This window comes from Microcaecilia unicolor, chromosome 11 (genome assembly GCF_901765095.1).
Source record: "Microcaecilia unicolor chromosome 11, aMicUni1.1, whole genome shotgun sequence".
Taxonomy (NCBI): Eukaryota; Metazoa; Chordata; class Amphibia; order Gymnophiona; family Siphonopidae; genus Microcaecilia; species Microcaecilia unicolor.
In genome coordinates this window covers 35,589,313-35,617,000 of record NC_044041.1, presented here as the reverse complement: position 1 = coordinate 35,617,000, position 27,688 = coordinate 35,589,313, and the positions used below count along the sequence as shown (strand labels likewise).

General features: G+C 44.1%; 1 protein-coding gene across 1 annotated transcript in view; it reads left to right on the top strand.

Moving 5' to 3' along the window:
• The first annotated feature begins 6,211 nt into the window (after window positions 1-6,211).
• Window positions 6,212-27,688, top strand: part of IFT81 (intraflagellar transport 81) — a 133,859-nt gene continuing 112,382 nt past the window's right edge. The window contains exons 1-2 of the mRNA XM_030218881.1: window positions 6,212-6,453; window positions 26,803-26,966. Of these exons, the coding sequence (XP_030074741.1) occupies window positions 26,823-26,966 (144 nt within the window). The 5' untranslated portion in view covers window positions 6,212-6,453; window positions 26,803-26,822. The remainder of the gene's footprint in view (window positions 6,454-26,802; window positions 26,967-27,688) is intronic.

Sequence of the window (27,688 nt, the reverse complement as noted above, 5' to 3'; positions counted from 1 at the left end):
TAGCAGTTCACAATGGTTGCCTATGTAACATAATTCCAGGCTTCTTTCTGCATATTAGGGAATTCAACAGTGATAGATTACGAGCCAGTTCAACAGCACGTTTATCCTTCACAGTTGGTCATCCATAACGCTCATCAGATGACGTAGCAAAGAGCCCAATAATGTTGTCTGAAAATTGGCTATTATGCCCTGATCCAGAGGTTGGATCAGAGAGGTAGGTTTGGTGGCAGGAAGATCATCTTGACGTTAGACAGTCTGACATCATCCCTGTGTGCAGCAAAATTATCACAAAGCAGCAAAATCTGACGCTTTTGTGCCCGCATTCTAGTGTCTAACTTCTTTAGCAACTGCTTCCAAATTTCCCCAGTCATCCATGAATTTGCGTTAGCCTTGTATGACACAGGAAGTTGCTTAACTTTCTTGAAGCAACGGGGCTGTTTGCTCTTTCCAATGACGAGGGGTTCCAACTTTTCACTCCCATCCCATATTGCAGCAAAGGAGGATTGTCAGTTGGTCCTTCGATGTTTTACCTCCAGTAGTTTCGACATGTTTGAATGCAAGTGTTCCATCAGGAATCGCTCGCCAGTACAGACCATTTTTGTCAGCATTGAAAATGTCACGAGGTGCAAACTCGTTCAAGATGGTAGGAAGAAATGAAACCCAATTTCAGCACCAAAGTCATCAGCGTCTTGTTTCTCACCATGCTGTTTCTTGAATTTTATGCTGTTCCTTTCCTTCCATCTTTTCAACCATCCAACAGTGGCTTTGAATTCAGTCAGTCCAAGACTTTCTGCTACCTGGTTAGCTTTCTCCATAAGCAGTGGACCACTGACAGGAACTGTCTGCTCCTGACTCGAGAAAACCACCTAAGAAGAGCATCTTCTACCTCCTCAGCTTTTCCTAGAGGGCCTACTATAAGCGCTCAATGTTGAGGGAGGTGGAGACCTCCTTGATGCTGGTGCACTCCCAGTAGTAGCTGAAGTCTGGGCAACCATCGAGGTCAATGCTTCTGGTGCTGTTGATGGATTGGCCTTCGGGGAGCCAAATAGTCTCTCGTGCTGGACTTGCCGTGCCCTGTGTTGTCTCCTCAACTACATTTTAAACAGAGAGAACAAGGGTTAGGTTCATGGTTAGGCCCAAGGCACCCGATGCACCAAATATATGGGTCCTGTCACCAAAATCACCTGACTGCATGGGTGTACTTCTTGAAGCCACTGGGGGTCTTCCTGGACAATGCAAAAAAGATTGTGGCTAAATTAAACTCCTCAATTTTGAACTATAAAAAGGGGCAGATTCCAAATTGAGGTCAGTGCTTGGGCCTAATAAGCCATGAAAAAGAAAGAAAACTTGAAGGGACGAAAACACTAGGGGGGGGGGGGGGTCTTTTACTAAAGCTTAGCTCGAGTTATCTGCAGCAGGGCCCATTTCATTCCTATGGGTCCTGCTGCAGATAACTCGAGCTAAGCTTTGGCCTTTAAGTATCTCTTAAACTTAAGGTGAGGAAAAAAACCCGGAACAGTAAGGCACTGCAATGGCAATGAGAAGAGCGCTGAGGTAAGACCGCAAAGACGTGTCCTCCCTGCTCCATGGAAAAAACGACAGAGGGAACCCATACTTGTGTGTAAGGTAGAAAGGCACCTGCACATTCGCATTTGGACGCTCCTAGAATTTTCTTGCAACATCTACATGTTAGCCATCGTCCACACAGGGCTCTGCCAGATGACGTCAACCATATGTGAGAATACAACTGGGCCTGCTTGTCCTTGGAGAAAGTAAATTAACATTAAACCAGGAAGAGACAGATTGTAAACTTTTGATTTGTACCTGCCTTATTCAGGGCACAGACCGTACAAGTCTGGCCAGCAGTACTTCCCGCCTTCCAACCACCAGTCCCGCCTCCCATCACCGGCTCTGGCACAGACCGTATAAGTCTGCCCTCCACTATCCTCGCCTCCCAACCACCCACCCCTCTTCCCCCCACCTGCTCTGCCACCCAATTTCGGCTAAGCTTCTGAGGACTACTACTACTATTTAACATTTCTAAAGCGCTACTAGGGTTACGCAGCGCTGTACAATTTAACATAGAGGGACAGTCCCTGCTCAAAGAGCTTACAATCTAAAAGACAAGTGAACAGTCAGTCCGAAAGGGGCAGTCAAATTGGGGCAGTCTGGATTTCCTGAACAGTAAGAGTTAGGTGCCGAACGCAGCATTGAAGAGGTGGGCTTTAAGCAAGGACTTGAAGATGGGCAGGGAGGGGGCTTGGCGTAAGGGCTCAGGAAGGTTCTTCCAAGCATAGGGTGAGGCGAGGCAGAATGGATGGAGCCTGGAGTTGGCGGTGGTGGAGAAGGGTAATGAGAGGAGGGATTTGTCCTGTGAACGGAGGTTACGGGCGGGAACGTAAGGGGAGATGAGGGTAGAGAGGTAGTGAGGGGCAGCAGATTGAGTGCATTTGTAGGTAAGAAGGAGAAGCTTGAATTGAATGCAGTATCTGATTGGAAAGCCAGTGAAGTGACCTGAGGAGAGGGGTGATATGAGTGTATCGGTTCTGGCGGAATATAAGACTGCAGCAGAGTTCTGAACAGATTGAAGGGTGGATAGATGGCTAAGTGGGAGGCCGGTGAGGAGTAAGTTGCAGTAGTCAAGGCGAGAGGTAATGAGAGCGTGGACGAGAGTTCGGGTGGTGTGTTCAGAGAGGAAAGGGCGAATTTTGCTGATGTTGAAGAGGAAGAAGCGACAGGTCTTGGCTATCTGCTGGATATGCGCAGAGAAGGAGAGGGAGGAGTCAAGATGACTCCAAGGTTGCGGGCAGATGAAATGGGGAGGATGAGGGTGTTATCAACTGAGATAGAAAGTGGAGGAAGAGGAGAAGTGGGTTTTGGTGGAAAGACGATGAGTTCGGTCTTGGACATGTTCAGTTTCAGGTGGCGGTTGGACATCCAGGCAGCAATGTCGGATAAGCAGGCTGATACCTTTGCCTGAGGCTGCCCCCCTTCAACCTCATTTCATGTCCTCTCGTTCTCTGCCTTCCCATCTCCGGAAAAGATTTGTTTGCGGATTAATACCTTTCAAATATTTGAACGCCTGTATCATATCACCCCTGTTCCTCCTTTCCTCCAGGGTATACATGTTTAGGTCAGCAAGTCTCTCTTTATACGTCTTGGAACGCAAATCCTGTACCATCTCATAGCTTTTCTTTGCACCGCTTCCATTTTTTAACATCCTTCGCAAGGTACGGCCTCCAAAACTGAACACAATACTCCAGGTGGGGCCCTCACCAACGACTTGTACAGGGGCATCAACACCCCTTTCTTCTGCTGATCACACCTCTCTCTATACAGCCTAGAAACCTTCTCGCTACGGCCACCACCTTGTCACACTGTTTCGTCGCCTTCAGATCGTTGGATACTATCACCACAAGATCCCTCTCCCCCTCAGTACCTATCAGACTCTCCCCGCCTAACACATAAGTCTCTCTTGGGTTTCTACTCCCTAAGTGCATCACTTTGCATTTCTTCGCATTGCATTTTAATTGCCAAACCTTAGACCATTCTTCTAGCTTCCTCAGATCCTTTTTCATGCTTTCCACTCCCTCCTGGGTGTCCACTCTGTTGCAAATCTTAGTATCATCCGTAAATAGGCAAACTTTACCTTCTAACCCTATGGCAATGTCACTCACAAATATATTGAACAGAATCGGCCCCAGCACCGATCCCTGAGGCACTCCACTACTCACCTTTCCCTCCTCCGAGCGAACTCCATTTACCATCACCCTCTGTCGTCTGTCCGTCAACCAGTCCTAATCCAGTTCACCACTTCGGGACCTATCTTCAGCCCATCTAGTTTATTTAAGAGCCTCCTGTGGGGAACCGTGTCAAAAGCTTTGCTAAAATCTAAGTAGATTACGTCTATAGCATGTCGGTGATTCAATTCTCCAGTTACCCAATCAAAGAATTCAATGAGATTCGTTTGGCATGATTTCCCTCTGGTAAAACCATGTTGTCTCGGATCTTGCAACTTATTGGCTTCCAGGAAATTCACTATCCTTTCCTTCAGCATCGCTTCCATTACTTTTCCAGTAACCAAAGTGAGGCTTACCGGCCTGTAGTTTCCAGCTTCTTCCCTATCACCACTTTTGTGAAAAGGGACCAGATCCGCCGTTCTCCAATCCCTCGGAACCTCTCCCGTCTCCAAGGATTTATTAAACAAATCTTTAAGAGGACCCGCCAGAACCTCTCTGAGCTCCCTCAATATTCTGGGGTGGATCCCGTCCAGTCCCATGGCTTTGTCCATCTTAGCTTTCCAAGTTGTTGATACACACTCTCTTCCGTGAACGGTGCTCTATCCACTCCATTCTCAGGTGTACTTTTGCCAGTTCCTCGTGGTCCTTCTCCAGGATTTTCTTCCATGAAAACAGAACAAAAGTATCTATTTAGCAAATTGGCTTTTTCTTCATCATTAGTGTTTCGCTGTATCTTTTAGTCTCACAATTCCCTTTTTAGTCATTCTCCTTTCACTAATATACCTGAAGAAATTTTTGTCTCCTCTCCTTACATTTCTAGCCATTTGTTCTTCCGCTTGCGCCTTTGCCAGACGTACCTCTCTCTTGGCTTCTTTCAGTTTCATCCGGTATTCCTCCCCGTGTTCCTCTTCTTGAGATTTTCTATATTTCTGGAACGCTAACTCTTTAGCCTTTATTTTCTCAGCCACTTGCTTGGAGAACCATATCGGTTTCCTTTTTCTCTTGCTTTTATTTACTCTCCTTACATAAAGGTCTGTGCAGTGGCGTACCAAGGGGGGGGGCGGTGGGGGCGGTCCGCCCCGGGTGCCAGTGGGTGGGGGGTGCTCCGCTCCCGCCGCCTCCCGTGGCCATTCCCGCGGTGCCGCACATTAACCGGCGAAGCAGCGTCGCAGGCAGCGCCTCGTGCCCTGCTTGTAAAAAAAAAAAAAATCAAATCTCCTTCCTCCTTCTCTTGTTTTATTTCTATTTGTTAATTTGTAAAGTGGTGATTGGTACTTGTTAGGTTTTTTTTTCAAATTTACATCTGCTGTCTTTATATTTTGCACAGTACTAGGGGACAGTTTCTGTGGTGTTGCATTGTATGCAGAGTCTGGCATTGGGGGTTCAGTTTAATTTTTGTCTAAATAGAAAGTTTATGATTACGTATTCTATAGTGGATTAGGGTGTATCTGTGTTTGTGAAAAAGACATGGCTTTCAGTTGGCATTGACTGTGCAGGATCTACGATCTCTGCTATTCTGTCTGGTTTCGTTTTACAATAGGTGAATTGATGTTCTAGTGCTCACTGTAGTGTTTAAGATGCTTTCCTTTTCCTTGTGTGACTCGTAGAAATGACTGCTTATGGTATGGTAGAATTGCTCTATAGGTCCTGAGTGTTTTGTATTCTCGGCATGCCTAGTACTGGATTTGGGGGGGGGGGTGTTAAAAAATGACCGGCCCCGGGTGTCAACTACCCTAGGTACGCCACTGGGTCTGTGGCCCTATTTATTACTTCTTTCAGCCTGGACCACTGTCCTTCCACTTCTTGTACGTCCTCCCAGCCCATCAGCTCCTTCCTCAGGTATTCCTCCATTTTACTAAAGTCAGCACGCTTGAAATCCAGGACTTTTGAGTTTAGAGTGGCCTAGGTGAGGAATATGTTAAACAATGTCAGAGCAAGGCCAGAGCCCTGAAGGCACATATATGACGGATGGAATGAGAAGATGAGCAATTCAATAAATTTTTTTTTCATAATGTGTACCTTTGAACTGTTTTGTTTTGAAACTGTATGATGCTAATGGTGGAAGATGATTATGACTTTCAACAGGCGAGTGTCTGGTGAACAATTCTGAGATTGTTTACATATCTACCCCTTCTATCTTCGCTATTATTTACCATCGCCTCTTAGCCTAGTCTCCAAAGAGATAGACGTCAACAAAATATTTTCCAAACAAGAAAACGGCCCAGAGTTCAAAAATAAATCATGCGAGTTCCAACGCTAGAAGGAACGAGAAATTATCAGCAGAGGGCAGCGCAAGCTCAGCTAAAGCTCCGCTGCCTCGCAGGTGGGAACGGCGCAAGGTTTTTGCTATGAAGCCTAGGAGAGGCGGGCGCACATCCTTGCGAAACCTCATTGGAACAAACCTACCACTACTACCAAACCCGCGAAATCTGCCTTTGAAAAACAAGACAGCCAAATCAACCTGCCACGTGCGCACGCGCGCCCTTACATTCAGTAGCGCGAACAACGGGAATCTCTAGCTAGCGGAGCCGGAAGTGACGGCATCTAGCTCTGGTTAGCAACCGTCGTCTCAAACCTCCGGTAACCAAGGTAGGTCTGGATGGAACGCCCCACTGCCGGTGCTGGCCTGTCTCTCGGTAGGAAGAGCAGGTGAAATTAGATTGTACCGACTCACGGGGTGCTGTAAAGGAACTTTGGAGGATTCCTAGTCTTGGTGAGTGCCTGACATCTTGCAAGAGGTGGAGGAAGCGGTAGGTTAGAGAGGGGCAGGGGAATCTACAGGCCTCGGTTGGTAAGGAATGTCCAGCGATTGTGTTTGATGTTTTGCTAACTGCGGCGAGCGACGGTTATCAAACAGAAATGAGGCCAGGCTCAGATTTCTGCAAGCCAGCGGCTCCTGTGAGGTGCGGTTCTTTGCAGATTGCGATACGTTATATTGGTCCAGTCTAAGGTTTATACAAATGAAAGGTAGGGGCGTAGCCAGACCTCACAGTGGGAGGGGGCCAGAGCCCGAGGTGGTGGGGGGCACATTTTAGTCTGCAGCCTTGCCGCCCCCCCCATCCTCCACAGTCCTTACTCAAAACCCATCTCTTCTCCCATGCTTTTGGTGCCTAACCACCTTCCCCATTCATGATACACTGACAACACTGACTACATAGTTTGTTACCTTTACATTGTAAGCTCTCTTGAGCAGGGACTGTCCTTCCCCATGTTTTAACTTGTACAGCGCTGCGTAACCCTAGTAGCTCTATAGAAATGCTAAGTAGTAGTGGTAGTAGCACCAAATAGCTTTGCTGGCGGGGGTCCCAATACCCGAAGCCACCTTCAGCGCCTGTCTCCTCGCCTCCCCCCGCCGCCTCACCCCACAGCACCATATACCTTTGATGGCGGGGGTCCCCAACCCTCGCCAGCTGAAGCCTTCTTCAGTGCCAGTCTCCGGAGTGCCACATTCGCTGCCCTGCTCTTTCTTCCTCCTGACGTCCTGTGCATGCTGACGCTCCTTTAAGTGAAACTGAGCATACTCAGTTTCATTTAAAGGAACCTGCAGGATGCTCGCCAGAGAGCGGTGCTAAAGAAGGCTTCAGCTGGGGTGGGGGTTGGGGACTCCCGCCAGCAAAGGTGTGGGGTGCAGTGGGAGGAGCAAGGAGACCGGCGCTGAACAAGTCTTTGGCGGGGGTTGGGGACCCCCACCAGCAAAACCTGGAGCTCGGATGAAATGGGGGGGGGGACACCCCGGGACCCCTGCGGCTCCATCTAGCTAAGCTACTGGATTTATATAGTCTATACAGGTATTTTTCTGTCCCTAATGCAGTGCTGCTCAACGTAGCCAGTCATGTTTTCAGCATATCCACAATGAACATATATCCTGAAAACCCAGTTGGTTGGGTGTGCCCTGATGACTATCAAAAAGATAAGGGAAAAATTAAACTGTGAAAAAGAGGGAGGGGAATAACATAGTAACATAGTAAATGACGGCAGATAAAAGACAACGGTCCATCCAGTCTGCCCAACAAGATAAACTCATTTTACATGGTATGTGATACTTTATATGTATACCCGAGTTTGATTTGTCCTTGCCATTCTCAGGGCACAGACCGTAGAAGTCTGCCCAGCACTCTTCTTGTACTAAAAAGGTTTGAAGCTAACGTCGAAGCACCTTAAAATTTGCACTACAGCTTATCAATATCTATTCAGTTATGATCAGGGCGTAGACCGTAGAAGTCTGCCTAGCAATGGTTTTGCTTCCCAATTACCAGCGTTGCCACCCAATCTCCGCCAGAGGCGTAGCCAGACACCCAATTTTGGGTGGGCCTGGGCCCAAGATGGGTGGACAGAAGAATCCTGCCCCATTCTACAGTTGATTTGGTCTCTCCTTCTCTCACCTGCATGCCATATGGTCTCTTAAACATTCCCCCTCTCCCGCATATCTTTTAAATAGCAAATTTTCACTGGCAGCAAGCAGCAACTAATACACACTGCTCATGTTGGCCCCATAGCCTTCCCACTGACGCAACTTCCTATTTCCACATAGGCAGGAATATGTCAGAGGGAAGGCTGTGGGGCCGGTTCGAGCAGTATGTATCATTCACTGCTTGCTACTGGTGAAGATCTGCTATTTACAAGGTATGCAGGAGGGCCAGTCATTGGGAGTTTTCAGCTGGTGGGACTTGGGAATCCCTGTCAGCCACACAGTGTGCTGCTACTGGATGGGCCTGAGCCCACTCGGGCCCACGCTTGGCTACGCCACTGATCTCCGCTAAGATTCCATAGATCCATTCCTTCTAAACAGGATTCCTTTGTGTTTATTCCATGCATGTTTGAATTCCATTACTGTTTTCATCTCCACCACCTCCCGCGGGAGGGCATTCCACATATCTACAAACCTTTCCATGAAAAAATACTTCCTGACATTACTCCTGAGTCTGCCCCCTTCAACCTCAATTCGTGTCCTTTAGCTCTACCACCTTCCCATCTCTGGAAAAGGTTTGTTTGCAGATTAATACCTTTCAAATATTTGAACGTCTGTATCATATCACCCCTGTTTCTCCTTTCCTCCAAGGTGTACATGTTCAGGTCGGCAAGTCTCTCGTACGGTTTGTAACACAAATTTCAGACCATTTTTGTAGCTTTTCTTTGCACCGTTTCCAGTCTTTTTACATCTTTGGCAAGCTATGGCTTCCAAAACTCAACACAATACTCCAAGTGGGGCCTTACCAGTGACTTGTAGAGAGACTTCAACACCTCCTGCTGGTTATACCCCTCTCTATGCAGCCTAGCATCCTTCTGGCCACAGCCGTCGCCTGGTCACATAGTTCCTTCACCTTCATATCGTCTGACACCAACACTCCAAGGTTTCTCTCTTGAGTTGAGCTTACTAATCTCTCCCCTCCTATCTGGTATCTCTCTTTTGGGTTTCTGCACCCCAAGTGCATCACTCTGCACTTCTTGGCATTAAAGTTTAACTAAGCTAAGTGAAAGCAATGTAACTTTTGTTGCATAGAAACTACACTATAAAAGGGTGGCACTTGGAGGGAGACCCGTTTCTCAACTGCGAAAGCTAAGTGAAAGCAATTTATATTACATTTTTGCATAGAGGGAACACTATAAAGGGTGGCACTTGGAGGTATCACTTTATATTAATAGAGATGTGCTGTGATTAAATGTCTGGACAACTTTTGGAGATCTTGCCATCTGTGATTGTCCTAAGAAAACATGTGAGCATGTCCTTATACACCAATTTATAAGTATAAGGGGGAATGAGTTTATTCAATAATTTTTGTATGATATCATTTACGTTTTTTTCAGATGGGAATTTAACATTGTGCATTAAATTTTAATTGCCAGACCCTCAACACCCCTACTGAATATTCCCTTTTAGAGCAGGTGATATTAGTGAAAACCCAATATTTGACAGTTGCTGTTTGCTTAATGGATGCCCAGACCTTGAGAGGTATTTTAAGTTCTTTAGTTCATGTTTGATCATCTTTTTTTTTAAATATCTTTTCCCGTCTTTGTGGCTTGCTTTTCTGGACAGTAACCTATTTGTTGTCATTGACTCTTGGCTAACTACCATAGAAATGGGTAGGAAAGAAAAAATAGGCATTTATTGCAGATTTTTCTTTTTCTGTTTGTTCTTAGCTGGTATCTTTCATACTCTACTTTTGGGAGTAGTGTTTCCAAATAGTTTTTCAAATACTAATATCGGATGTGATCTCAAATTCTTATTTACTGCTAGTGTTCTTCTTAATATTGACACTGTGCCAAAGAGAGCTACCTTCTGGATTTCATAGCGTGCAGTATATACAGGCAAGATATCAAGATACACTTAGTTCTTTTTAGTTAAGCTGATAATGCATTTGAAAAATTGCCTGTATTATGTTTTCCCATGTTGCATTACATCATTGTGCTTTCTTGATTTTCAAACATGAGTAGGAAAGGGATTTTGGATTGGGTTGTGCAGCTCAAGACAGTTACATTCAGTTAAATCAGGTAAAGGTATTTGGATTTACTGAAGCTCAAGGTGCATTACATACATTTTGCCAGTTCAGACCTATACAGTATTATCTGGACAAACCAACCAGCTCAGCTTAAACTCCTGTATGCATCTGTCATCTCCTGACTCAATTTATTGCAGTGTAATTTATTCTGGTCTCGTTAAAATTTATTTATTTATTTGTTGCATTTGCACCCCACATTTTCCCACCTATTTGCAGGCTGAATGTGGCTTACATAGTACCGTCAGAGGCATTTGCCCAGTCGGTGGATAACAAATACAAAGTTGTATAGTGATCGTATGAGGTATAAGTGGAGGGTCGGAATGGATGAAGATTGTGTGTTGTCCTGTTCGATCATAGTCATGCTGTGTTGGTAGGTGAAGAGGGTTACGTGGGGTCGTTGGGGTAGGCCTTTTTGAAGAGGTTGGTTTTTAGTGATTTCCTGACGTTCAAGTAGTCGTAGATTGTTAGGGGGCAATGTCTCTAAATGGCTTAATTTTGCTCATACTATGAGTGATGAACCTGTCTGCCAAGCTCAGGGTATGTGGAGTATGATCTCAGTTTCTCAAACTTACTGCTAATGCTTACTGTAGTATTTGATTTATGTCAGAGGATTTGACCATGTGACTCCCTTGCTGATCAGCACCACCAGCTCTTTATTACTTATCTGATTCAATGTAAATTTCTGGCTGGTCCGTAAAGCTCTCTATGCAGATCATTCTCTCTTTGTTTTTTTATTTTTTTTACTTCACATCCCTCCTCACTCCTTTCACCATATCCCATTTTTTACACTCTTTTTATATCTCTTATCACTTCTGCCTGCATAGACTCTTCGTCATACTGCTTTCTTTTTCCTGGGGCCCACACTGGAACTCGCTTCCACTGATTTCTTAATTCAAACCTTATATTAAATTCACAATTTTGCCTTGAAAACTCATCTATTCACCCAGGCCCCGATGATCAGTTCCCCGCCAGAACAGCACTGGAATTAACTTCCCTATGATCAGCACTAATGTGCAAATTTATGCACGTTATTAGTGCTGATCATCTGGGGATTTCTGTGGGAGGACTGAACCTGGGCATGTGCTCAGGTACAATCCTCCCACAGAAGTGGAGAAAAAAAAAAAGCCCGGAGCTGTCAAACCTAAGGCCAAGCCCCCCAATCAGAAGGGCCTGGAGATGCAGTGGACCTCCAGACCCCTCCTACCCCCCACACCCAACAATTAAAAAAACCCCCTTGTGGTCTAGTGGGACCCCTACTACCTACCCACCCAGGGGCTAGCCTGGTGGTCTGGTTCTCCCTGGTACCTTGAAACAGAAGGAGGGAGAAGCACTTATATGGTAATGAAGCCCCACCCATTTTGAGGCGGTGCTCGCAGGAGGATAGAGGGAGAGCTACTCCCGCCTCTTTTGTTGAAGGTACTGAGGGGCTTGGAGGCCTGGGGGTCTAGGGGGGGCACTAGACCACCAGGCCAGCCCATGGGTGGGTGGAAGGGGACTAACAGGGGTTACCACATTTTTTTTGTTGGGGGGATTTTATGTGGGGAGTAGGGGAGTCTGGAGGTCCACCTCATCCCCCCTTGTGTTTTGGGGGGGGGGGTTGGAGTGCCTGGAAGCACGCAAATACTTGCTGGACAGGGTTTTCCTATTTCTCCCCAATGCCCTGGCAAACCCTAACACCAGCTCCGAACTGGCATAGGGTTTGTTGCGGGAACAGTGCCCTTGTTTGGCACACTGCTCACTGAGCATTTGGGAGGAATATTAATTCCCCTGTTTAACATGCATTTGCATGCAATTAGCGTTCAGAGCCAGTGAGCTCATTATTACACACACTTGCTGTCTCTGTTCATCGTGCACTGGCAAACACGGGCACTAGTCTGGTGCTAATGGCCTCTAGTGCCCGCGTTTGCCTTAGATCATCGGCCTGCCAATGTCCCTTCCATAAAGGGTGATTAATGCATGCTGATATATAACCCCTTAATGCCTGTATATAGATTATTGTAATGGTTTGTTCCTGGGTATCAGGAAATGTCAGTTCAGGGTGCTGCAAGTCACCCAAAATGCTGTGACAAGGGTGTCAGGGGGTGTAGTTGCTTCAAGCATATTACACCTGTGCTCGTGACTACATTGGCAGCCTATGGAATATATAATTGATTCAAGATATTATACAAGGGTTATATAATAGGATTTCTACTATTCTTACTGCCAATCTGTGTGTTTATCAGCCAAAGAGATGGTTACATTCCATGAATTCTGTTGTTCTAGATGTACCCAATTATTGGGATGTTAGGTTGGAGGAATTTTGGCACTCAATTTTTTATATCGCAGGGCCGCAACTTTGGAATCTGCTTCCTTCATAGAGAATTACAAGAGATGAATGGGTTCAGAAAATCATTAAAAACATTTCTGTTTTGACGGGTATACAATGCAGACTGATGTCTACTGAGGGGGGGTGGTCTTTGCGGTGGGGACTTAGTTGTATTTACTTTATATTTTAATTATGAACTGTTTCCGTCTTGTTTAGGTCTAGTTTATGTTAATGGCTTAGTTGTCATGTATTAGTTCTTATTATGCCAGTGTTTGTTGTACTCTGCCTAGAAGACTATAGATAGAGTGGAATATAAACTCTAATGCAATACCACTTTGTATTTCTCATTCCGGAAATGGTGATCGCCATTACGGCATAATGTAAGCCAGATTGAGCCTGCAAAAAGGTGGGAAAATGTGGGATACAAATGCAATAAATAAATAAATAAATTAATAAAGGACTCTTGACTTCATCTTGTTGGCTGGTTGTGTTTTGTGTCATCCTCTACTTTTACTTTGGACATTACAATTTTGCTACCAGTAGCTCAAACTGTGGAGGATTCTGCTGTTAGAATTAGGGACTGTATTTTCCTCCTTGAAGAATGGATTGTTAGCCACTCTCTGAAGTTAAATAAGGATAAAACCAAGTTCCCTTTTCTAGGTCAAACAGATGGAATTTGGAACGACAATATGTTGAAGTTGACTGAGCAGCATTTTTCATTTGAGAAAAATATTAGGATCTTAGGTATTATTCTGTCTGGTACGCTTTTCTTAGACTCTCAGGTGAACTTACATGTTAAGAATTTTTTTTTTCTTAATGAGAAAGCTTAGAGGAATTTGCATTTTGTTTGATACACAATTGTTCAGATTGATTGTCCAGAGTCTACTTCTGTCAATTTTAGATTACTGTAACAGATCTATGTGGGATGCCAAAATACCTTGGTAAAAAAGTTTCTTTGAAACATCTTTAGATAGTCTCCTGGTTACACGAAAATAAGTTAGTACTTAACCCTTCCAAGACAACTGCCTGTTGGGTTACAGGGAATAAAGTTGCTCCCTCATGCTCACCTTTCTTACAAAGTTTTCTGTTGCAATTAGTTCCTCAATTTAAATATTTGGGCATAATTTTAGATTGTGAATTGTCATTTGCTCCACAAATAGCAGCCCTGACAAGATCTTGTTTTATTACTTTGAGGCAATTCTGTTCTGTTTGATTTTTTTCTGGATAAAACCACAAATGACACTTCTTTATGCCACTCTTCTGTTCTTCCTAGATTATTGTAATGCCATTGTTATTGTACGTCCGGTTTTACCCAGACATGTCCTCTTTTTGAGGACACAGCCGGGCATCTGGGTGGGTTTTGCTGCCTGCCCATTTGTCCGGATTTGCAGATAAATGGGCTGGCTGGTAGGCGGACGGGCAGGCAAGCAAGCATCAAGGTGTCCTATCCTCCCCTCCTTTACCTTATTGTAGTGTCTTGGTGGTCAAGTGACCTCTTTGAGGCAGGAAAGAACCCCCTATTTTCTTCCCGTTACAGCTGCAAACTGTCTTGCTCCTGGCGCCTTTACATTACATATTATTAACTAGCTAGACATGGTTGAGCATAATTGTTTATGTAAGATTATATTTAAGATGAAACTTGATAGTCTTTGGAACTCATAGTTGATAATGTATATAATTAATATAATGTATATGTCACAAAACGCCTAGCCACCTGTTTGGGGTTACCCCACGGCCACTTGAAGGGTCCATCCCCAGCACAGCTCAGGTCCGCCTGCACCTGCCGCTTGTGCTCTACACTAGCACCTTTCTCCCACTGAGTGGGTCACAACCGCCTCTGGGCAAGTCTCCCGCTCTCAAATTAACCTCAGTGATTTTTAAGTTACTGGAGCCATGCACTCCAAGTGGTCTCACAGTTCCCTGAAAGCACTCACATACCCAACACACAAACCACCAGGATTCTTTATAAGTCCAGAAAGGCAAGGTGAATAAACAAATGCGTTTATTCTTAGAACTTGAACAGTGGACAGAAAACATGCAATCAGCAAACAATAACAGGTAACTGAAATCTGGATCAGTAATAACATTAACTAAACATTTGTTTACTTTCTAAAAAGTACCTGAGAAGATCAGAACATATAACTGCTTGTTTACTGAGCCTAGGCAAAGAGAATCCTGCTCTCTTTTTTTTTTCCTGGCTAAGACTGAACTCAAAACCAGTAATTGCTTCAAACTCCAGGCCAATCAGAGCCCAGAACACAACATTTCAAAAATATACTGCATCTTGCTTCCTCTTTGTGTTAAACTAAAGAGCGTTCATTCTCTGCAACAGTTTTACAGCAGAGAAACACTACTTGCTGGCCAAATAGGAGAAATACACTTTGGATTACTCTTTCCAATGTGCATTACTTTGCATTTGTCCACAGTAAATTTCATCTGATATCAGAAAGGCGTCATTTTATTCGGAAAGCCATCAATGCAGTCTTACCTGGGGGGGGGGGGGGTTATTATAGTTTATTCGAGTCATAAAAAAAAGAAAACCTTGGATAAAAAGATCTAAGGGCCCCTTTTACCAAGCTGTGGCAAAAGGGGGCCTGCATTGGCGCGTGTTTTTGAAGTGCGCCAAGGCTGCCTTGTATCGCATTGGATAAAAGGTAGGTTTTTTTTTTTTTTTAGGAAATGACCATGCAGCAAATGAAGCACTTGCCACCTGGCCGTTTGGGGGGGGGAGAGCCCTTATGGCCACCCATTGAGGTGGCGGTAAGGTCTCTCACACTTACCTGGTGGTAACAGGGCAGTGCACGGCACTACACAATTACCGCCAGGTACACACCGGCACTAAAAAATAAATAATTTTTGTGGCATCGGATATGATGGCGCGTGGGGATAGGAACTACTGCTGTGCAGCTTAGCTCGGCGGTACTTCCTTTTTAGTGAGTGGCAAGCCCACGTTAGGCTTACCGCAACTTTGTAAAAGGGGCCCTGTCAGGCTTATTTTCGAAAGAGAAAGGCGCCCATCTTTTGTCACAAATTGGGAGATGGGTGTCCTTCTCCCAGGGTCACCCAAATCGGCATAATTGAAAGCCGATTTTGGGCATCCTCAACTGCTTTCCGTCGCGGGGATGACCAAAGTTCACGGGGGCGTGTTGGAAGCATAGCGAAGGTGGGACTGGGGCGTGCTTAAGAGATGGGCCGCCTCGGCCAATAATGGAAAAAAGAAGGGCGTCCCTGACGAGCACTTGGCCGACTTTACTTGGTCCATTTTTTTCTTGCGACCAAGCCTCAATAAGGTGCCCAAACTGACCAGATGACCAATGGAGGGAATCAGGGATGACCTCCCTTTACTCCCCCAGTGGTCATTAACCCCCTCCTACCCTAAAAAAAAATTGTTGTAAATATTTTTTTGCCAGTCTCAAATGTCATACCCAGCTCCCTGACAGCAGTATGTAGGTCACTGGAGCAGTTTTAGTGGGTGTCCCTCCCCCCTTCCTGTTATTCTTGTGCTGGTAAATGTGAGCCCTTCAAAACCCACCACAAACCCACTGTACCCACATGTAGGTAGGTGCACCCCTTCACCCCTTAGGGCTATGTACAGTTGTGGGGAGTGGGTTTGGGGGGGGGGGCTCAGCACCCAAGGTAAGGGAGCTATGCACCTGGGAGCAATTTCTGAAGTCCACTGCAGTGCCCCCTAGGGTGCCCAGTTGGTGTCCTGGCATGTGGTGGGGACCAGTGCACTACGAATACTGGCTCCTTCCACGACCAAATGGCATGGATTTGGTCGTTTTTGAGAGGGGTGTCCTCTTTTTTCCATTATCGCTGAAAACCGGGGTCGACCATCTCTAAGGTCGACCTAAATGTTGAGATTTGGGCATCCCTGACCGTGTTATCGAAATGAAAGATGGATGCCCATCTTGTTTTGATAATACAAGTTTCTCCGCCTCTTTGCGAGGACGTCCTGCAAGGACGCCCTCAGGAAAACTTAGGCGCCATTCGATTATGCCCCTCTGTGTCATTGTAAACAATACACTGAAATCTTCTGCCTAGTGTGCGGCAGCAGCCAAAAAAAGCAAACAGGATGCTAGGAATTATTAAGAAAGGGATGACAAATAAGACAAAGAATACTGTAATACCTCTGTATTGTTCCATGGTGCAACCTTTGAGTATTGTGTTCACTTCTGGCTGTTGTATCTCAAAATAAAGTTCTAGTGGAGTTAGAAAAGGTTCAAAGAAGAGCAATCAAAATGATAAAAGGGGATAGAACTCCTCTCATATGAGGAAAGGCTAAAGAGGTTAGGGCTCTTCATCTTGGAAAAGAAACAGCTGAGGGGGAGATATGATCGCGGTCTACAAAATCGTGAGTGTTGTAGAATGGCTAAAAGTGAATCTATTTTTACTTTTTCAAAAAGTACAAAGACTAGGGGACACGCAATGAAGTTACATAGAAATACTTCTAAAACAGGAGGAAATATTTTTTCACTCAAACAATGCTTAAGCTCTGCAACTCGTTGCCAGAGGGTGTGGTTAGAGCAGTTAATGTATCTGGGTTTAAAGAAAGGTTTGGACAAGTTTCTGGAGGAAAACTCCATAGTCTGCTATTGAGATAGATGTGAGGAAGCCACAGCTTGCCCTGGGTTTGGTAGGATGGAATGTTGCTACTATTTTTGTATCTTCCAGGTACTTGTGACCTGGATTGGCCACTGTTGGAAACGGGATATTGGACTGGATGGACCAGTGGTCTGACCCAGTATGGCTAGTCTTATATTCTTTTTTTTTAATTTGAAAATGTTTATTGAACACAACATAATGGAAAAATACAATGCTCGCCAGTGCAGCCAACAGACTGCTCTGATATTCCAAACAAATAAAGTCCAACATCAACTGTAAATCACAATCATTTTTGATAATTTTCTCCCTACCCACCCACCCTCCCACCCAAATCAACTCCCCCCCCCCCCCTCCCCTGCTAGTCTTATATTCTTATTTGTTTACACGTACAAAGACAGGGGACGCTCCATGAAGTTACGTGGTAATACTTTTAAAACGAATTGGAAAAAATATTTTTTCACTCAACGAGTAGTTAAGCTCTGGTGGATGTGGTAAAACCATTTAGCCTATCTGGGTTTAAAAAAGGTTTGGACAAGTTCCTAAGGATGGGAAAAGCCTTTACCTATCCCTGAGATCAGTAGCATGGAATCTTGCTACTCTTTGGGATTTTGCCAGGTACATGTGGCCTGGACTAGCTGCTGTTGGAAGCAGACTACTCGGCTAGATGAACCATTGGTCTGACCTAGTATGGCTATTTTTGTTTTCTATGTTCTTAACTTGAACCTTAGAGTGACTAATTTGGGTGACTGACAAATTATTACAAAACTTTTAATAATAAGACACGGAAGGGGGTAATCAAAGTTTATGATGATAAAGCCTAAAATACCATACTAGTGAATATCAGAGGCCAAAATGTAACAGATTTTGTGCATGCTGGGGCAGGTATGGAGGACAGAGGTGGGGAATGGGTTGCATGGTCCATCCAGTTTGACTGGTTACCTGACTTATCTGCTCACTATTTGCTAACATCTATTATGTTACTATCCAGAATTCTAGAATTCAGCTTCCTAGTCCAGAACAGAGGTACAGCAGGTAATGCAAATGTTTCTCCCAGGAAGTCGAAGCTCTGTACAGATTAAAGAAGGGGTGTTAATTGAAAAGTACAGAAAATTGCTTGCACTTCATGTTTTTTTTAAAATAGAAAAGCATCTTTTGTTCCAGCACTTCTCAAGATGTAAGAAGTGCTTATTTCCAAATATTGACTCACCCTTCAGACAAAATTAAGCCTGATAAAATGCACCCTGCTGTAACTTCCATTAAGCTTGAAACATTGACCTTTAAGTGTGATGCCACTGCATGTGATAACAACAGGCACATTGCTGGCTGTCACTGTGAGAAGGAATTGTTTTTTTTTATTTCAAAAAAAGGACCCAGTTGTGTTTTTGAATACTAAATGTATTTTTGTTGTCATCCTGTCAACCAGCTTGAAATATTCAAATAACTGCCTTCTGGAAAAAAACAAAAAAACAAACATAATTTCTCTACTTAGTAGCATAGTGTGACAGAAGCACAATTTCAAAATTATGCCAAATTTATGTTTTACAGGGCTTCAGCAAAGAGCTTTCTCTCTATATTCTCCTGGGCTGAAACGGGGGGAAAAACAGTACAATCCAAATGGAAAGTGTTCCTGGACCAATCAGAACCCATTCCAACAAGTTTTAAAAGTGTACTGCTCACAGTACTGTAAATCACTTCTTCAACAAGTGAAACTAAAGAGGGAGCATTCACTTTTCTATAGTAGCTTTAACATAAAACATGCACCACCTGCTGGCCAAACTAGAGAAATGCACTTCAAGAGTTGAGGCGGTTTAAAAAGCTTAAAATGTACTGATCTTTTACCCATGGTTTAGGCTTCTGAATGGAAAAAATTTCTAGACAAAAGCCAGCAAGCAAAAATATGTGCACTGAGGGCCAGATGTTCAGTTTTAGCACTCGAGGACAAAATCTCTGGTGTGCTTTTTCCAGATATTACAGGAAATTTAAATGTGAAGTGAAAGATGCACAGTTTCAAAACTGCCACCTGCTTGCTCCATGTCATGTGGAAGTCATTTGAGTTTTGAGGTTGTAGCAGTAGAGGTTTTGTTTTGTTCTTTTTTTTTTTTGCCTCTGTTCGCATGGACCACTTTTCCAGGGGTTATGGCTGGGTTGCCCTTGGCATGGGTATTGACAATTGTAGTAGTTGAGTGGTAAGGCTGATGGTGTCTCTGATGGTAGGAGGTGTAGGGTTTATAGTACGTATAGGCAGATGCAGGTACAAATCAAAGTAGGGTATACACAAAAAGTAGCACATATGAGTTATCTTGTTGGGCAGACTGGATGGACCGTGCAGGTCTTTTTCTGCCATCATCTACTATGTTCTTCTAGATGTTGAAGTTGACTCAAGGCCATCCAAAGATAGTGTCTGTAAAGTGGTACAGTGGTACTTTGATAAGATTGACAGCTTCTGTCACCTCGTCCCCGAATAGGTGATCACTCATACAGAGTGCATCTGCTACAGATGTGCCTCTTGTGGCTGTCTCACATGTGTCGAATTCAGAGCGCAGCAGGTGTTTGGAGCATTCCTGTGAGCCTTGAAGAAAGGTTAAGATGGATGTTTTGGAGTCAGTCTGGAGGTTACTCACAGTGGTGTGTGTTTTTTTTCCCAGGAGTTTATACAGGTATTGTAGTAACTGGAACTGGTGAGCAGAGATTCTAGCTGCCAGTATAGAGGCTTGGAAACTTCACTTACTGATCAGATCAAGCACTTGCTAGTCTTTAGTTAGAGGTGTGTTGGAACGTGTGCAGGAGCTTGTTGCATGTTTGAGGACAGACTCGACCACCAAGGATTGGTGATGCAGTTGAGGTTTTTTGTTTCCTGGTATGGGGTGGACCTTGTATTTTAAATCAACGGATTCTGATTGTGCTGAGCTGAAGAAAGCTGTGAGCAGCTGTGTGAGGGAGCAGGTGAAGCGGAGAGCCCATTGTGTACATTGAGGGGCTGATGGTGAGTCTGGGCAGGAGGAATAATTGCCTAGCTCATCAAGGGATGTGTTGGAGAAAGGCTTACAGGGATATGGTGTGTGATTTCCAACAAAATGTCACTCCCTGCTCTTTCTGGCATGAGGAGACATACAGCTACATATTTTTTAAATTTTATTTAATTAATTGTATACAATTTCCAAGAATAAATCTTAACAGAAAAGATGATTATTCTCATACTAATTCCATATTCTTTTACAAACAATATTTCTCCAACATAACAAAAGAATCCTTCACTTATCTATAGTCCACAATATTGGGGGCAATTCTCAATTTTTAAGGAAATTAGAAATTCTATCTCTACAAACAGTATTAGAGGCTTGAGGGAGAGATCCCAGGTTAATTACCATAAATTACGGAGTTGACGTAATTACAATTCTTGAGTGTGAATTAGGTGTAGTCACCGTTTTGGAATCTAGAAATGTACTTAACTGTTTAGCATAAAAAAACATTTAACTGAGTTTAGCTTTAATACACATTAACACGGAAAATTTAACCAAAATAAAGCACCCAATTGCAAAGCTTTTGGGTGCAATTTAAGAAATTCTTGTCTATTTTGAGTTACCCTGGAGACATCTGGGTACATTCTGACCTTAGTATCTAGGAAAAGCTGATCTCTATTAAGAAAAAATTGTTTTAATATCCAGTCTCTATCAGGTTGTAGTATGAATGTCACAATCAGTGTTGCTGTTGTCATTCCCACTTTGTCATCCTCTAAAGTTTGGGTTAAATTCAAATCCAAAGTCTCTATTGGCCCCTCCTTTCTCGCTTTTGAATCCAAATTCTTTTTAACAAAGGGTAACAAATAATAAATCTTAGAAATGGGAGGGTACGCCTGTTCTGGTATCTTTAGGACCTCAGTCATATACTTTTTAAAAGTTATTAATGGAGTTATTATAGTCACTGTGTCCAATTGTAGATTCTCAATGAACCACCATAATCCTTCCATTGACTTTAACGCTTAATCATGGCTGAGAGGCTTCTACGTATTCCTGCAAATTGAATCACATTACTGATTCACTGTTGGTTGACTTTGTTGAGATCAAGATAACCCTGGAAGTATTGAGGGGTGAAACCTGAAACATAAGTGGCACACACAGGGCAATACGCAAGATAAGTGGTAATCTTATCACACATTTGGATTAAAGAACTGTAGACCATGATATAGAGCATAGCGGACAATACACCGCACTAAGAAGATTTCCTTGTGTATATGCAGAAAGAACTTATGAATCGGGGGTTAATTATATTGCATGTATTCTAACAATGTAATAACAAGCGACATTATGTATAAGATCAATGAATTTAATGTATGTGTCTATCCATAATTTAAGTTTCAACACTGTGAATGTGGAGTGAGAGTGAGCGGAACGTAAGCCTTAAAGGGGGAAATGGTTAAAATAAATAAATAAATATATATAATTATATATCTACTATAATAATTTGCACCTCCAACGTTCTGAAGCTGACTGCCAGGAAGTTGAAGCTCGGTTCGTAATGTCTGAAGCCTTCCGGTGACGTCACGGTGTTGCCTGGGAAACCGCAATGCATCTCAAGCACGGGCGCTACGAGTTCGCACCACCATCTCCATCCCCTCTCAGTTCAGCAGTCAAGGACGTGTGGCTGCCCTTGACGTCGCGGTGAAGTGCACACTAACGTGCTACTCGCTCACATGCCGCTCTTCACAGAAGCAGAAGCCACCAAAATTCAAAACAAACGGCGAATACAGCGCAGAATACAATAACCTGGTGAGCAGCGTTTCAACTGTCAAATGTGAAACACACCATTGGCGTGACCAGAGTACTCTGGGCACCAGCGCTGACCAGGTGCACAAAAAAAAACAACAAAAAAAGGGAGGGCAGGGGATAGAAGAATCCTGCAGGACATGGATGCACATACTCTCTCACTGTCACTGTGCCTGACTAAGTTTAACAAAAAGAACAAAGAAAAAAGAAGGCAAGGGGCTAGAAGACGAGAGAGGGAGGGGGTCATGAGAGCGGGGGGGGGGTCCTCAGACGGGGGATGGGTGGCGGAGGAGGAGGGGCGGCGGAGGGGAGGGGGAGGGGCGGGTCCTGGAACTCGAAGGGGAGGTGTACCTGAAACTCGGAGGAGAGGGAGGGAGGCAGGTAGGGGGGGGCGTGGAACTCAGAGGGAGGGAGGCAAGTAGGGGGCATGGAACTTGGAGGACGGAGGGAGGGAGGTAGGCAGGGGGCCCTGGAACATTGCTAGTGCCCGTTTCCTTTCTGTTGGAAATGGGCCTCTTTTACTAGTATGTATATCTATATATCTATCTATATATGTATATGTGTAAGTTGGCACAATAAATTGTGTATGAGAAACTTATACAATTTAAAAAATTATTTTTTTCTGGAGTCCTTTATGACAACTAGTTAAAATTTAATGCCAAGAAGTGTAGAGTGATGCACTTGGGGTGCAGAAACCTGAAAGAGAGATACCGAATAGGAGGGGAGATATTAGTAAACTCAACTCAGGAGAGAGACGTTGGGGTGTTGGTGTCCGAGGATCTAAAGGTGAAGAAACAAGGCAACGGCTGCACCAGAAGGATGCTAGGCTGCATAGAGAGGGGCATAACCAGCAGAATAAAAGAGGTGTTGATGCCCCTCTACAAGTCGTTGGTGAGGCCTCACTTGGAGTAATGTGTTCAGTTTTGGAGGCCATATCTTGCTAAAGATGTAAAAAGACTGGAAGCGGTGCAAAGAAAAGCTACAAAAATGGTATGGGATTTGCATTGCAAACCATATGAGGAGAGACTTGCTGACCTGAACATATATACCTTAGAGGAAAGGAGAAACGGGTGACATGATACAGACGTTCAAATATTTGAACGGTATTAATCCGCAAATGAATCTTTTTCGGAGAAGGGAAGGCAGTAGAACTAGAGGACATGAGGTTGAAGGGGGGCAGACTCAGGAGTAATGTCGGGTGACATGATACAGACGTTCAAATATTTGAACAGTATTAATCCGCAAATGAACCATTTTCGGAGACAGGAAGGCAGTAGAACTAGAGGACATGAATTGAGGTTGAAGGGGGCAGACTCAGGAGTAATGTCAGGAAGTATTTTTTTATGGAGAGGGTGGTGGATATGTGGAATGCCCTCCCACGGGAGGTGGTGGAGATGAAAACGGTAATGGAATTCAAACGTGCTTGGGATAAACACAAAGGAATCCTGTTTAGAAGGAATGGTTCCGTGGAATCTTAGTGGAGATTGGGTGGCGACGCTGGTAATTGGGAAGCAAAATGGGAGCTGGGCAGACTTCTATGGTCTATGCCCTGATCGTGACTGAATAGATAGGGATGGGCTGGAGTGTAAATTTTAAGGGGCTTTGACGTTAGCTTCAGAACTTAGTGCAAGAACAGTGCTGGGCAGTCTTCATCGGTCTGTGCCCTGAGAAAGGCAAGGACAAATCAAACTCGGGTATATGTATAAAGTATCGCATACCATGTAAATGAGTTTATCTTGTTGGGCAGACTGGATGAACCGTACAGGTCTTTATCTGCCATCATTTACTATATTACCTGGGCAGCTGGTCCTGAGTTTTCAAAATTTGTGTGCACATGGTGGCAGGTATCTCAGAGAACACTTCAGACTGTGCTGTGTGCTGGCTGGGTCCTGTTACTGGGGCCACAGAGGAGTGAGGCCTTGAGTGCTCAACTAAAGAATGAGTGAGTTCAGCATGGCTCAATAATGTCTTCTCCATCCCCTCTAGTGCCGCACTGCTGCTGCTGAAGCTGTTGAGTGGTCTGCTGCTCTCTCCCTAACGCTGACCGTCAGTCAAGACACCTTGTCTTATCCCCCCGTGGCATGCAGGCTGGCACCACAAGGAAATTTCTGCCACCAGTGCTGCAGCTTGGCCTGGCCAGGTCTCCTCCAGCCACGCTGCAGCACTGGCGGCAGACATTTCCTTGTGGCCCTGGCCTGTGTGGCACGAGGAGGGGTAAGGCAAGGCAGGTGTCCTGACTGACGACATTGGGGCGAGAGCAGCAGAGCACGCAACAGCTTCAGCGGCAGCAGTGGCGGTTCAGCGCTAGAGGGGCTGACTTCCCGACCTGCACTTAAACAAAATTAGGCCAGTTATCACAGGTAGGAGAACTGGAGAGGAGAGCTGTTTTTTGCCGCCGACTGCCTAATGCACGTAGCTTATGAGCTGAGCCAAGGAGGTTGGAGCCGTAGCAATTTACTGAAAGGCTGTTCACTCCCACTGCAGCCTAAGACTGTGCTGACCTGGGCCCACCCATAGCTACACCCTGCCCCAGGTATCTGACACAAATTTGGTGCGAGTCAGAAAGGGCCATATTTTTGTCGGTTTTCTTTCTTCCTTTGCTGTGATTTTGTTTGGATTTTTTTCTGGTCAGGCACTGTGGAGTGGAGCAAATTGCCATATGGTTTCATTTGAAGCAGGTGTAGTAGACCAAGGGGCAAGTGCAGCAACAACAACTACCACAAGGGGGGGGGGCTTGTCTAGACATAGGGTCTGCAGCACAAAATGCAGAGGCTCCTTAGATCCGCAGCAGAAAGCAGACACAAATATAGAGCGGGTACAGAAGGCATAAAAAAAAAACCAAATTTCTTTATTGATAGACGTTTGTGTTTTATGATCTCTGGACCCACTCTGTATTTGTGTCTAGACATGGGGTCTTCTAGATTTTTCTGAGCTGGCGGCATCAAGGGATGACATCACCTTCGTGTGGCTGCCTTTATCCTACCTGTGCATGGAGAACAATACTGCCACCTCCTCGCTCCGGCTTCATCTCATGCAAAATTAGACAAATATTCCAATGAAAGAGTGAGAATCCACCAGTGCAAACAGGGAAAGAAGCAACAGAATTTCAAAACAAGAGAAAAGCTCTACTAAGAATTAGATCTGCAGACAAGTAACAAATGCACAATAGAGTGGAAAATACAGTGTTAAAGTAGGAACCATATATTGGTTAAAAACAGACACATTTTTAAGAAGTGACTTGAATCCCAAAAATGAGGTATGGATAAGTTGCAACCCATGACAGTGGATTACAGATGAGATGAGCATAAAAAACAAAAGGTAAAATGGACATATCTAGATTTTCTAAAGAAGAGGTTATTCATCTTGTAGCTGGCTGCAAATTTCCAATGGGAGCAAATTTATACTTGGAAAAGTACAATAATATGGCACTTGTCATCCATTGAAAACTTTGTACACACTACTCAGTCACTACTGGAAAAGCACTGTGATCATGATCCTATAAGAAATGGTCAACGAAGAGATTATGATTACCTGGGACATGCCCTTTCCAATTGATCCTAGCTGTTCATGGAGAAACGGGACCTAATAGTACAGGAGAAATGCAGAAGAACAGTGTTGATAATAGAGGCAGTGTCAAGTGATGTATTCTGTACATTAAGTGGAGAAGGAGAAGATCAAGTGCCAAGCAGTGCAGTCAGAACAGAGACCAAGAAAATGTGGCAGAAAGATATAGAAATTATTCCCATTGTATAGGGTGCCACAAGCCTGATTAAAAGCAATTTCCAAGCATATCTTGATAGATGTAATATGCATAAGCAACCTTGAACTGCAGAAGAAAGCTTTTTTGGCACAATGCAAATACTATTATGAGTGTTATAAGTAAATCTGAGAGACAAGGATCATATTCAACATACCTGGGTTTAAGAGTGAGATTCATTACTGTCATGATATGTGTAAAACTAATTTATTTGGAAACACTGCCCCTGACCAAAACTATGTTTTAAAGTAGGTAGGATGTTATGGAAAGGGTGAGAAATGAAGTTCTATTTTTGGATTTGTAGCATTCAGCCCAGCTGATGATTTTGCCTTTCTCAAATCGTTGGAAAGGAGCGGAGAGGGAATGGGAAAGACTGTAATCTCAGGCTCAGGATTTCTTCTGTACTTAACAGAGGTTCAGTTTAGCTTTCCCTAGCCATGTGTAAAAGGCAGGCAAATAAAAATTATTTCATTTCTTATCCTACTTCTGCTGTATGATTGCCAGTATTTTTTGCAGCAAATGCAAAGCACTGTTCTTCTCTGTAGGTGGGGCCTTAGTCTTTCCTAGCTTGCCATCAATGATGCTATTATAGCCATCTTTCAGTGTTTTCTTCAATCCTTTTCATATAACTCATATACTTCAGGAATCTCCTGGTGTTAAGAAAATAGTTGTCACTTCCGGTGCTGTTTTGTTTATCAGCCAAAAGATTGCTGTTTTAAGAGCTTTACAGTGTTTGGCTCCCCCTACCCTCTCAGATGCTGTCAGTATTGCTTCAATAGCCAATTGCGCAATAGGTCCCCAAGTAAACTGGCTACTTAAAAGTCCGTAATCTTTCATGTAGTCTTCAAGGCTTTAACTTTACTAAGACTGACTAACTGTATCCATAACCTAGTAAGTTACAGAAACGGTTCTAAGCCATTCTTTTCTAGCCCCCCTGTTTACTACAACTGCCGCACGGCAATGCTGACACAGCTCATTCAAAGTGAATGGGTTGTGTTGGCGTTAGTGCACTGGCGCCACTAATGCGGCTTAATAAACAGGGGGATAGGTTCTTTATTGATAACATGTTTGTTAGTAATTTAGAAGAATGGATTTGCTGTAAGTTATTTATTAATTATGTGTTACACCTTTACAGGTTTAAATTTCAACTAAAAAATGAGTGATCAAATAAAATTTATTGTTGAGAAGCTTAATAAGGAGCCCTTTAAGAAGAACTACAATTTGATTACATTTGACTCGCTGGAGCCAATGCAGCTTTTGCAGGTCCTCAATGATGTTCTTGCAGAAATTGACCCAAAGGTAAGAATTCAGTCAAAAGAAATCTGGTTCAGTTTAGGGTATCCAGGGAGTTAATATAACTGATCTATGTTATGTGATAAGTCAGTTCTGGTTTAAGTTACAGTTGTATTATTGTAAAGTCCATGGTTTCTACACTGCAAAATTTAGAAGTTTGTCAAAAATAGAGTGACATGGGGATGGGGGCATGAGATTAACCTCAGGGATGGGGGCATGAGATTAACCTCAGGGATGGGGACAAACTTTGTCCCTGTGTCATTCTCTAAACGCTTGAGACAAGCCTTATACAGGCTGTTCCAACTACTATAGATGGAATAGCACGTATAAAATGCTAGTATCAATATGTAAAAACAACACATCTTAGACAACTGAATTCAATGATAAAACAACTGCAGGGCTTACGATATGGAGCAGGAAACGGGGTGATGAACGTGACGGCCAGACAGGCAGCAGGCAAGAGAGTGATCCAGGTACAGGCAGAGTCAGTAGGCAGGCAGCAGGTACGAGAGTAATCCAGGTGCAGGCAAGGTCAGTAGGCAGGCAGCAGACACGAGTAATCCTGGTACAGGCAAGGTCAGGAGGCAGGCAGCAGACACAAGAGTAATCCAGCTACAGGCAGAGTCAGTAGGCAGGCAGCAGACACGAGTAATCCAGGTACAGGCAGAGTCAGCAACGAAGAACAAAGTAGAGGAGAAGCACACTACTGAGCAAGTAACACCTACCAA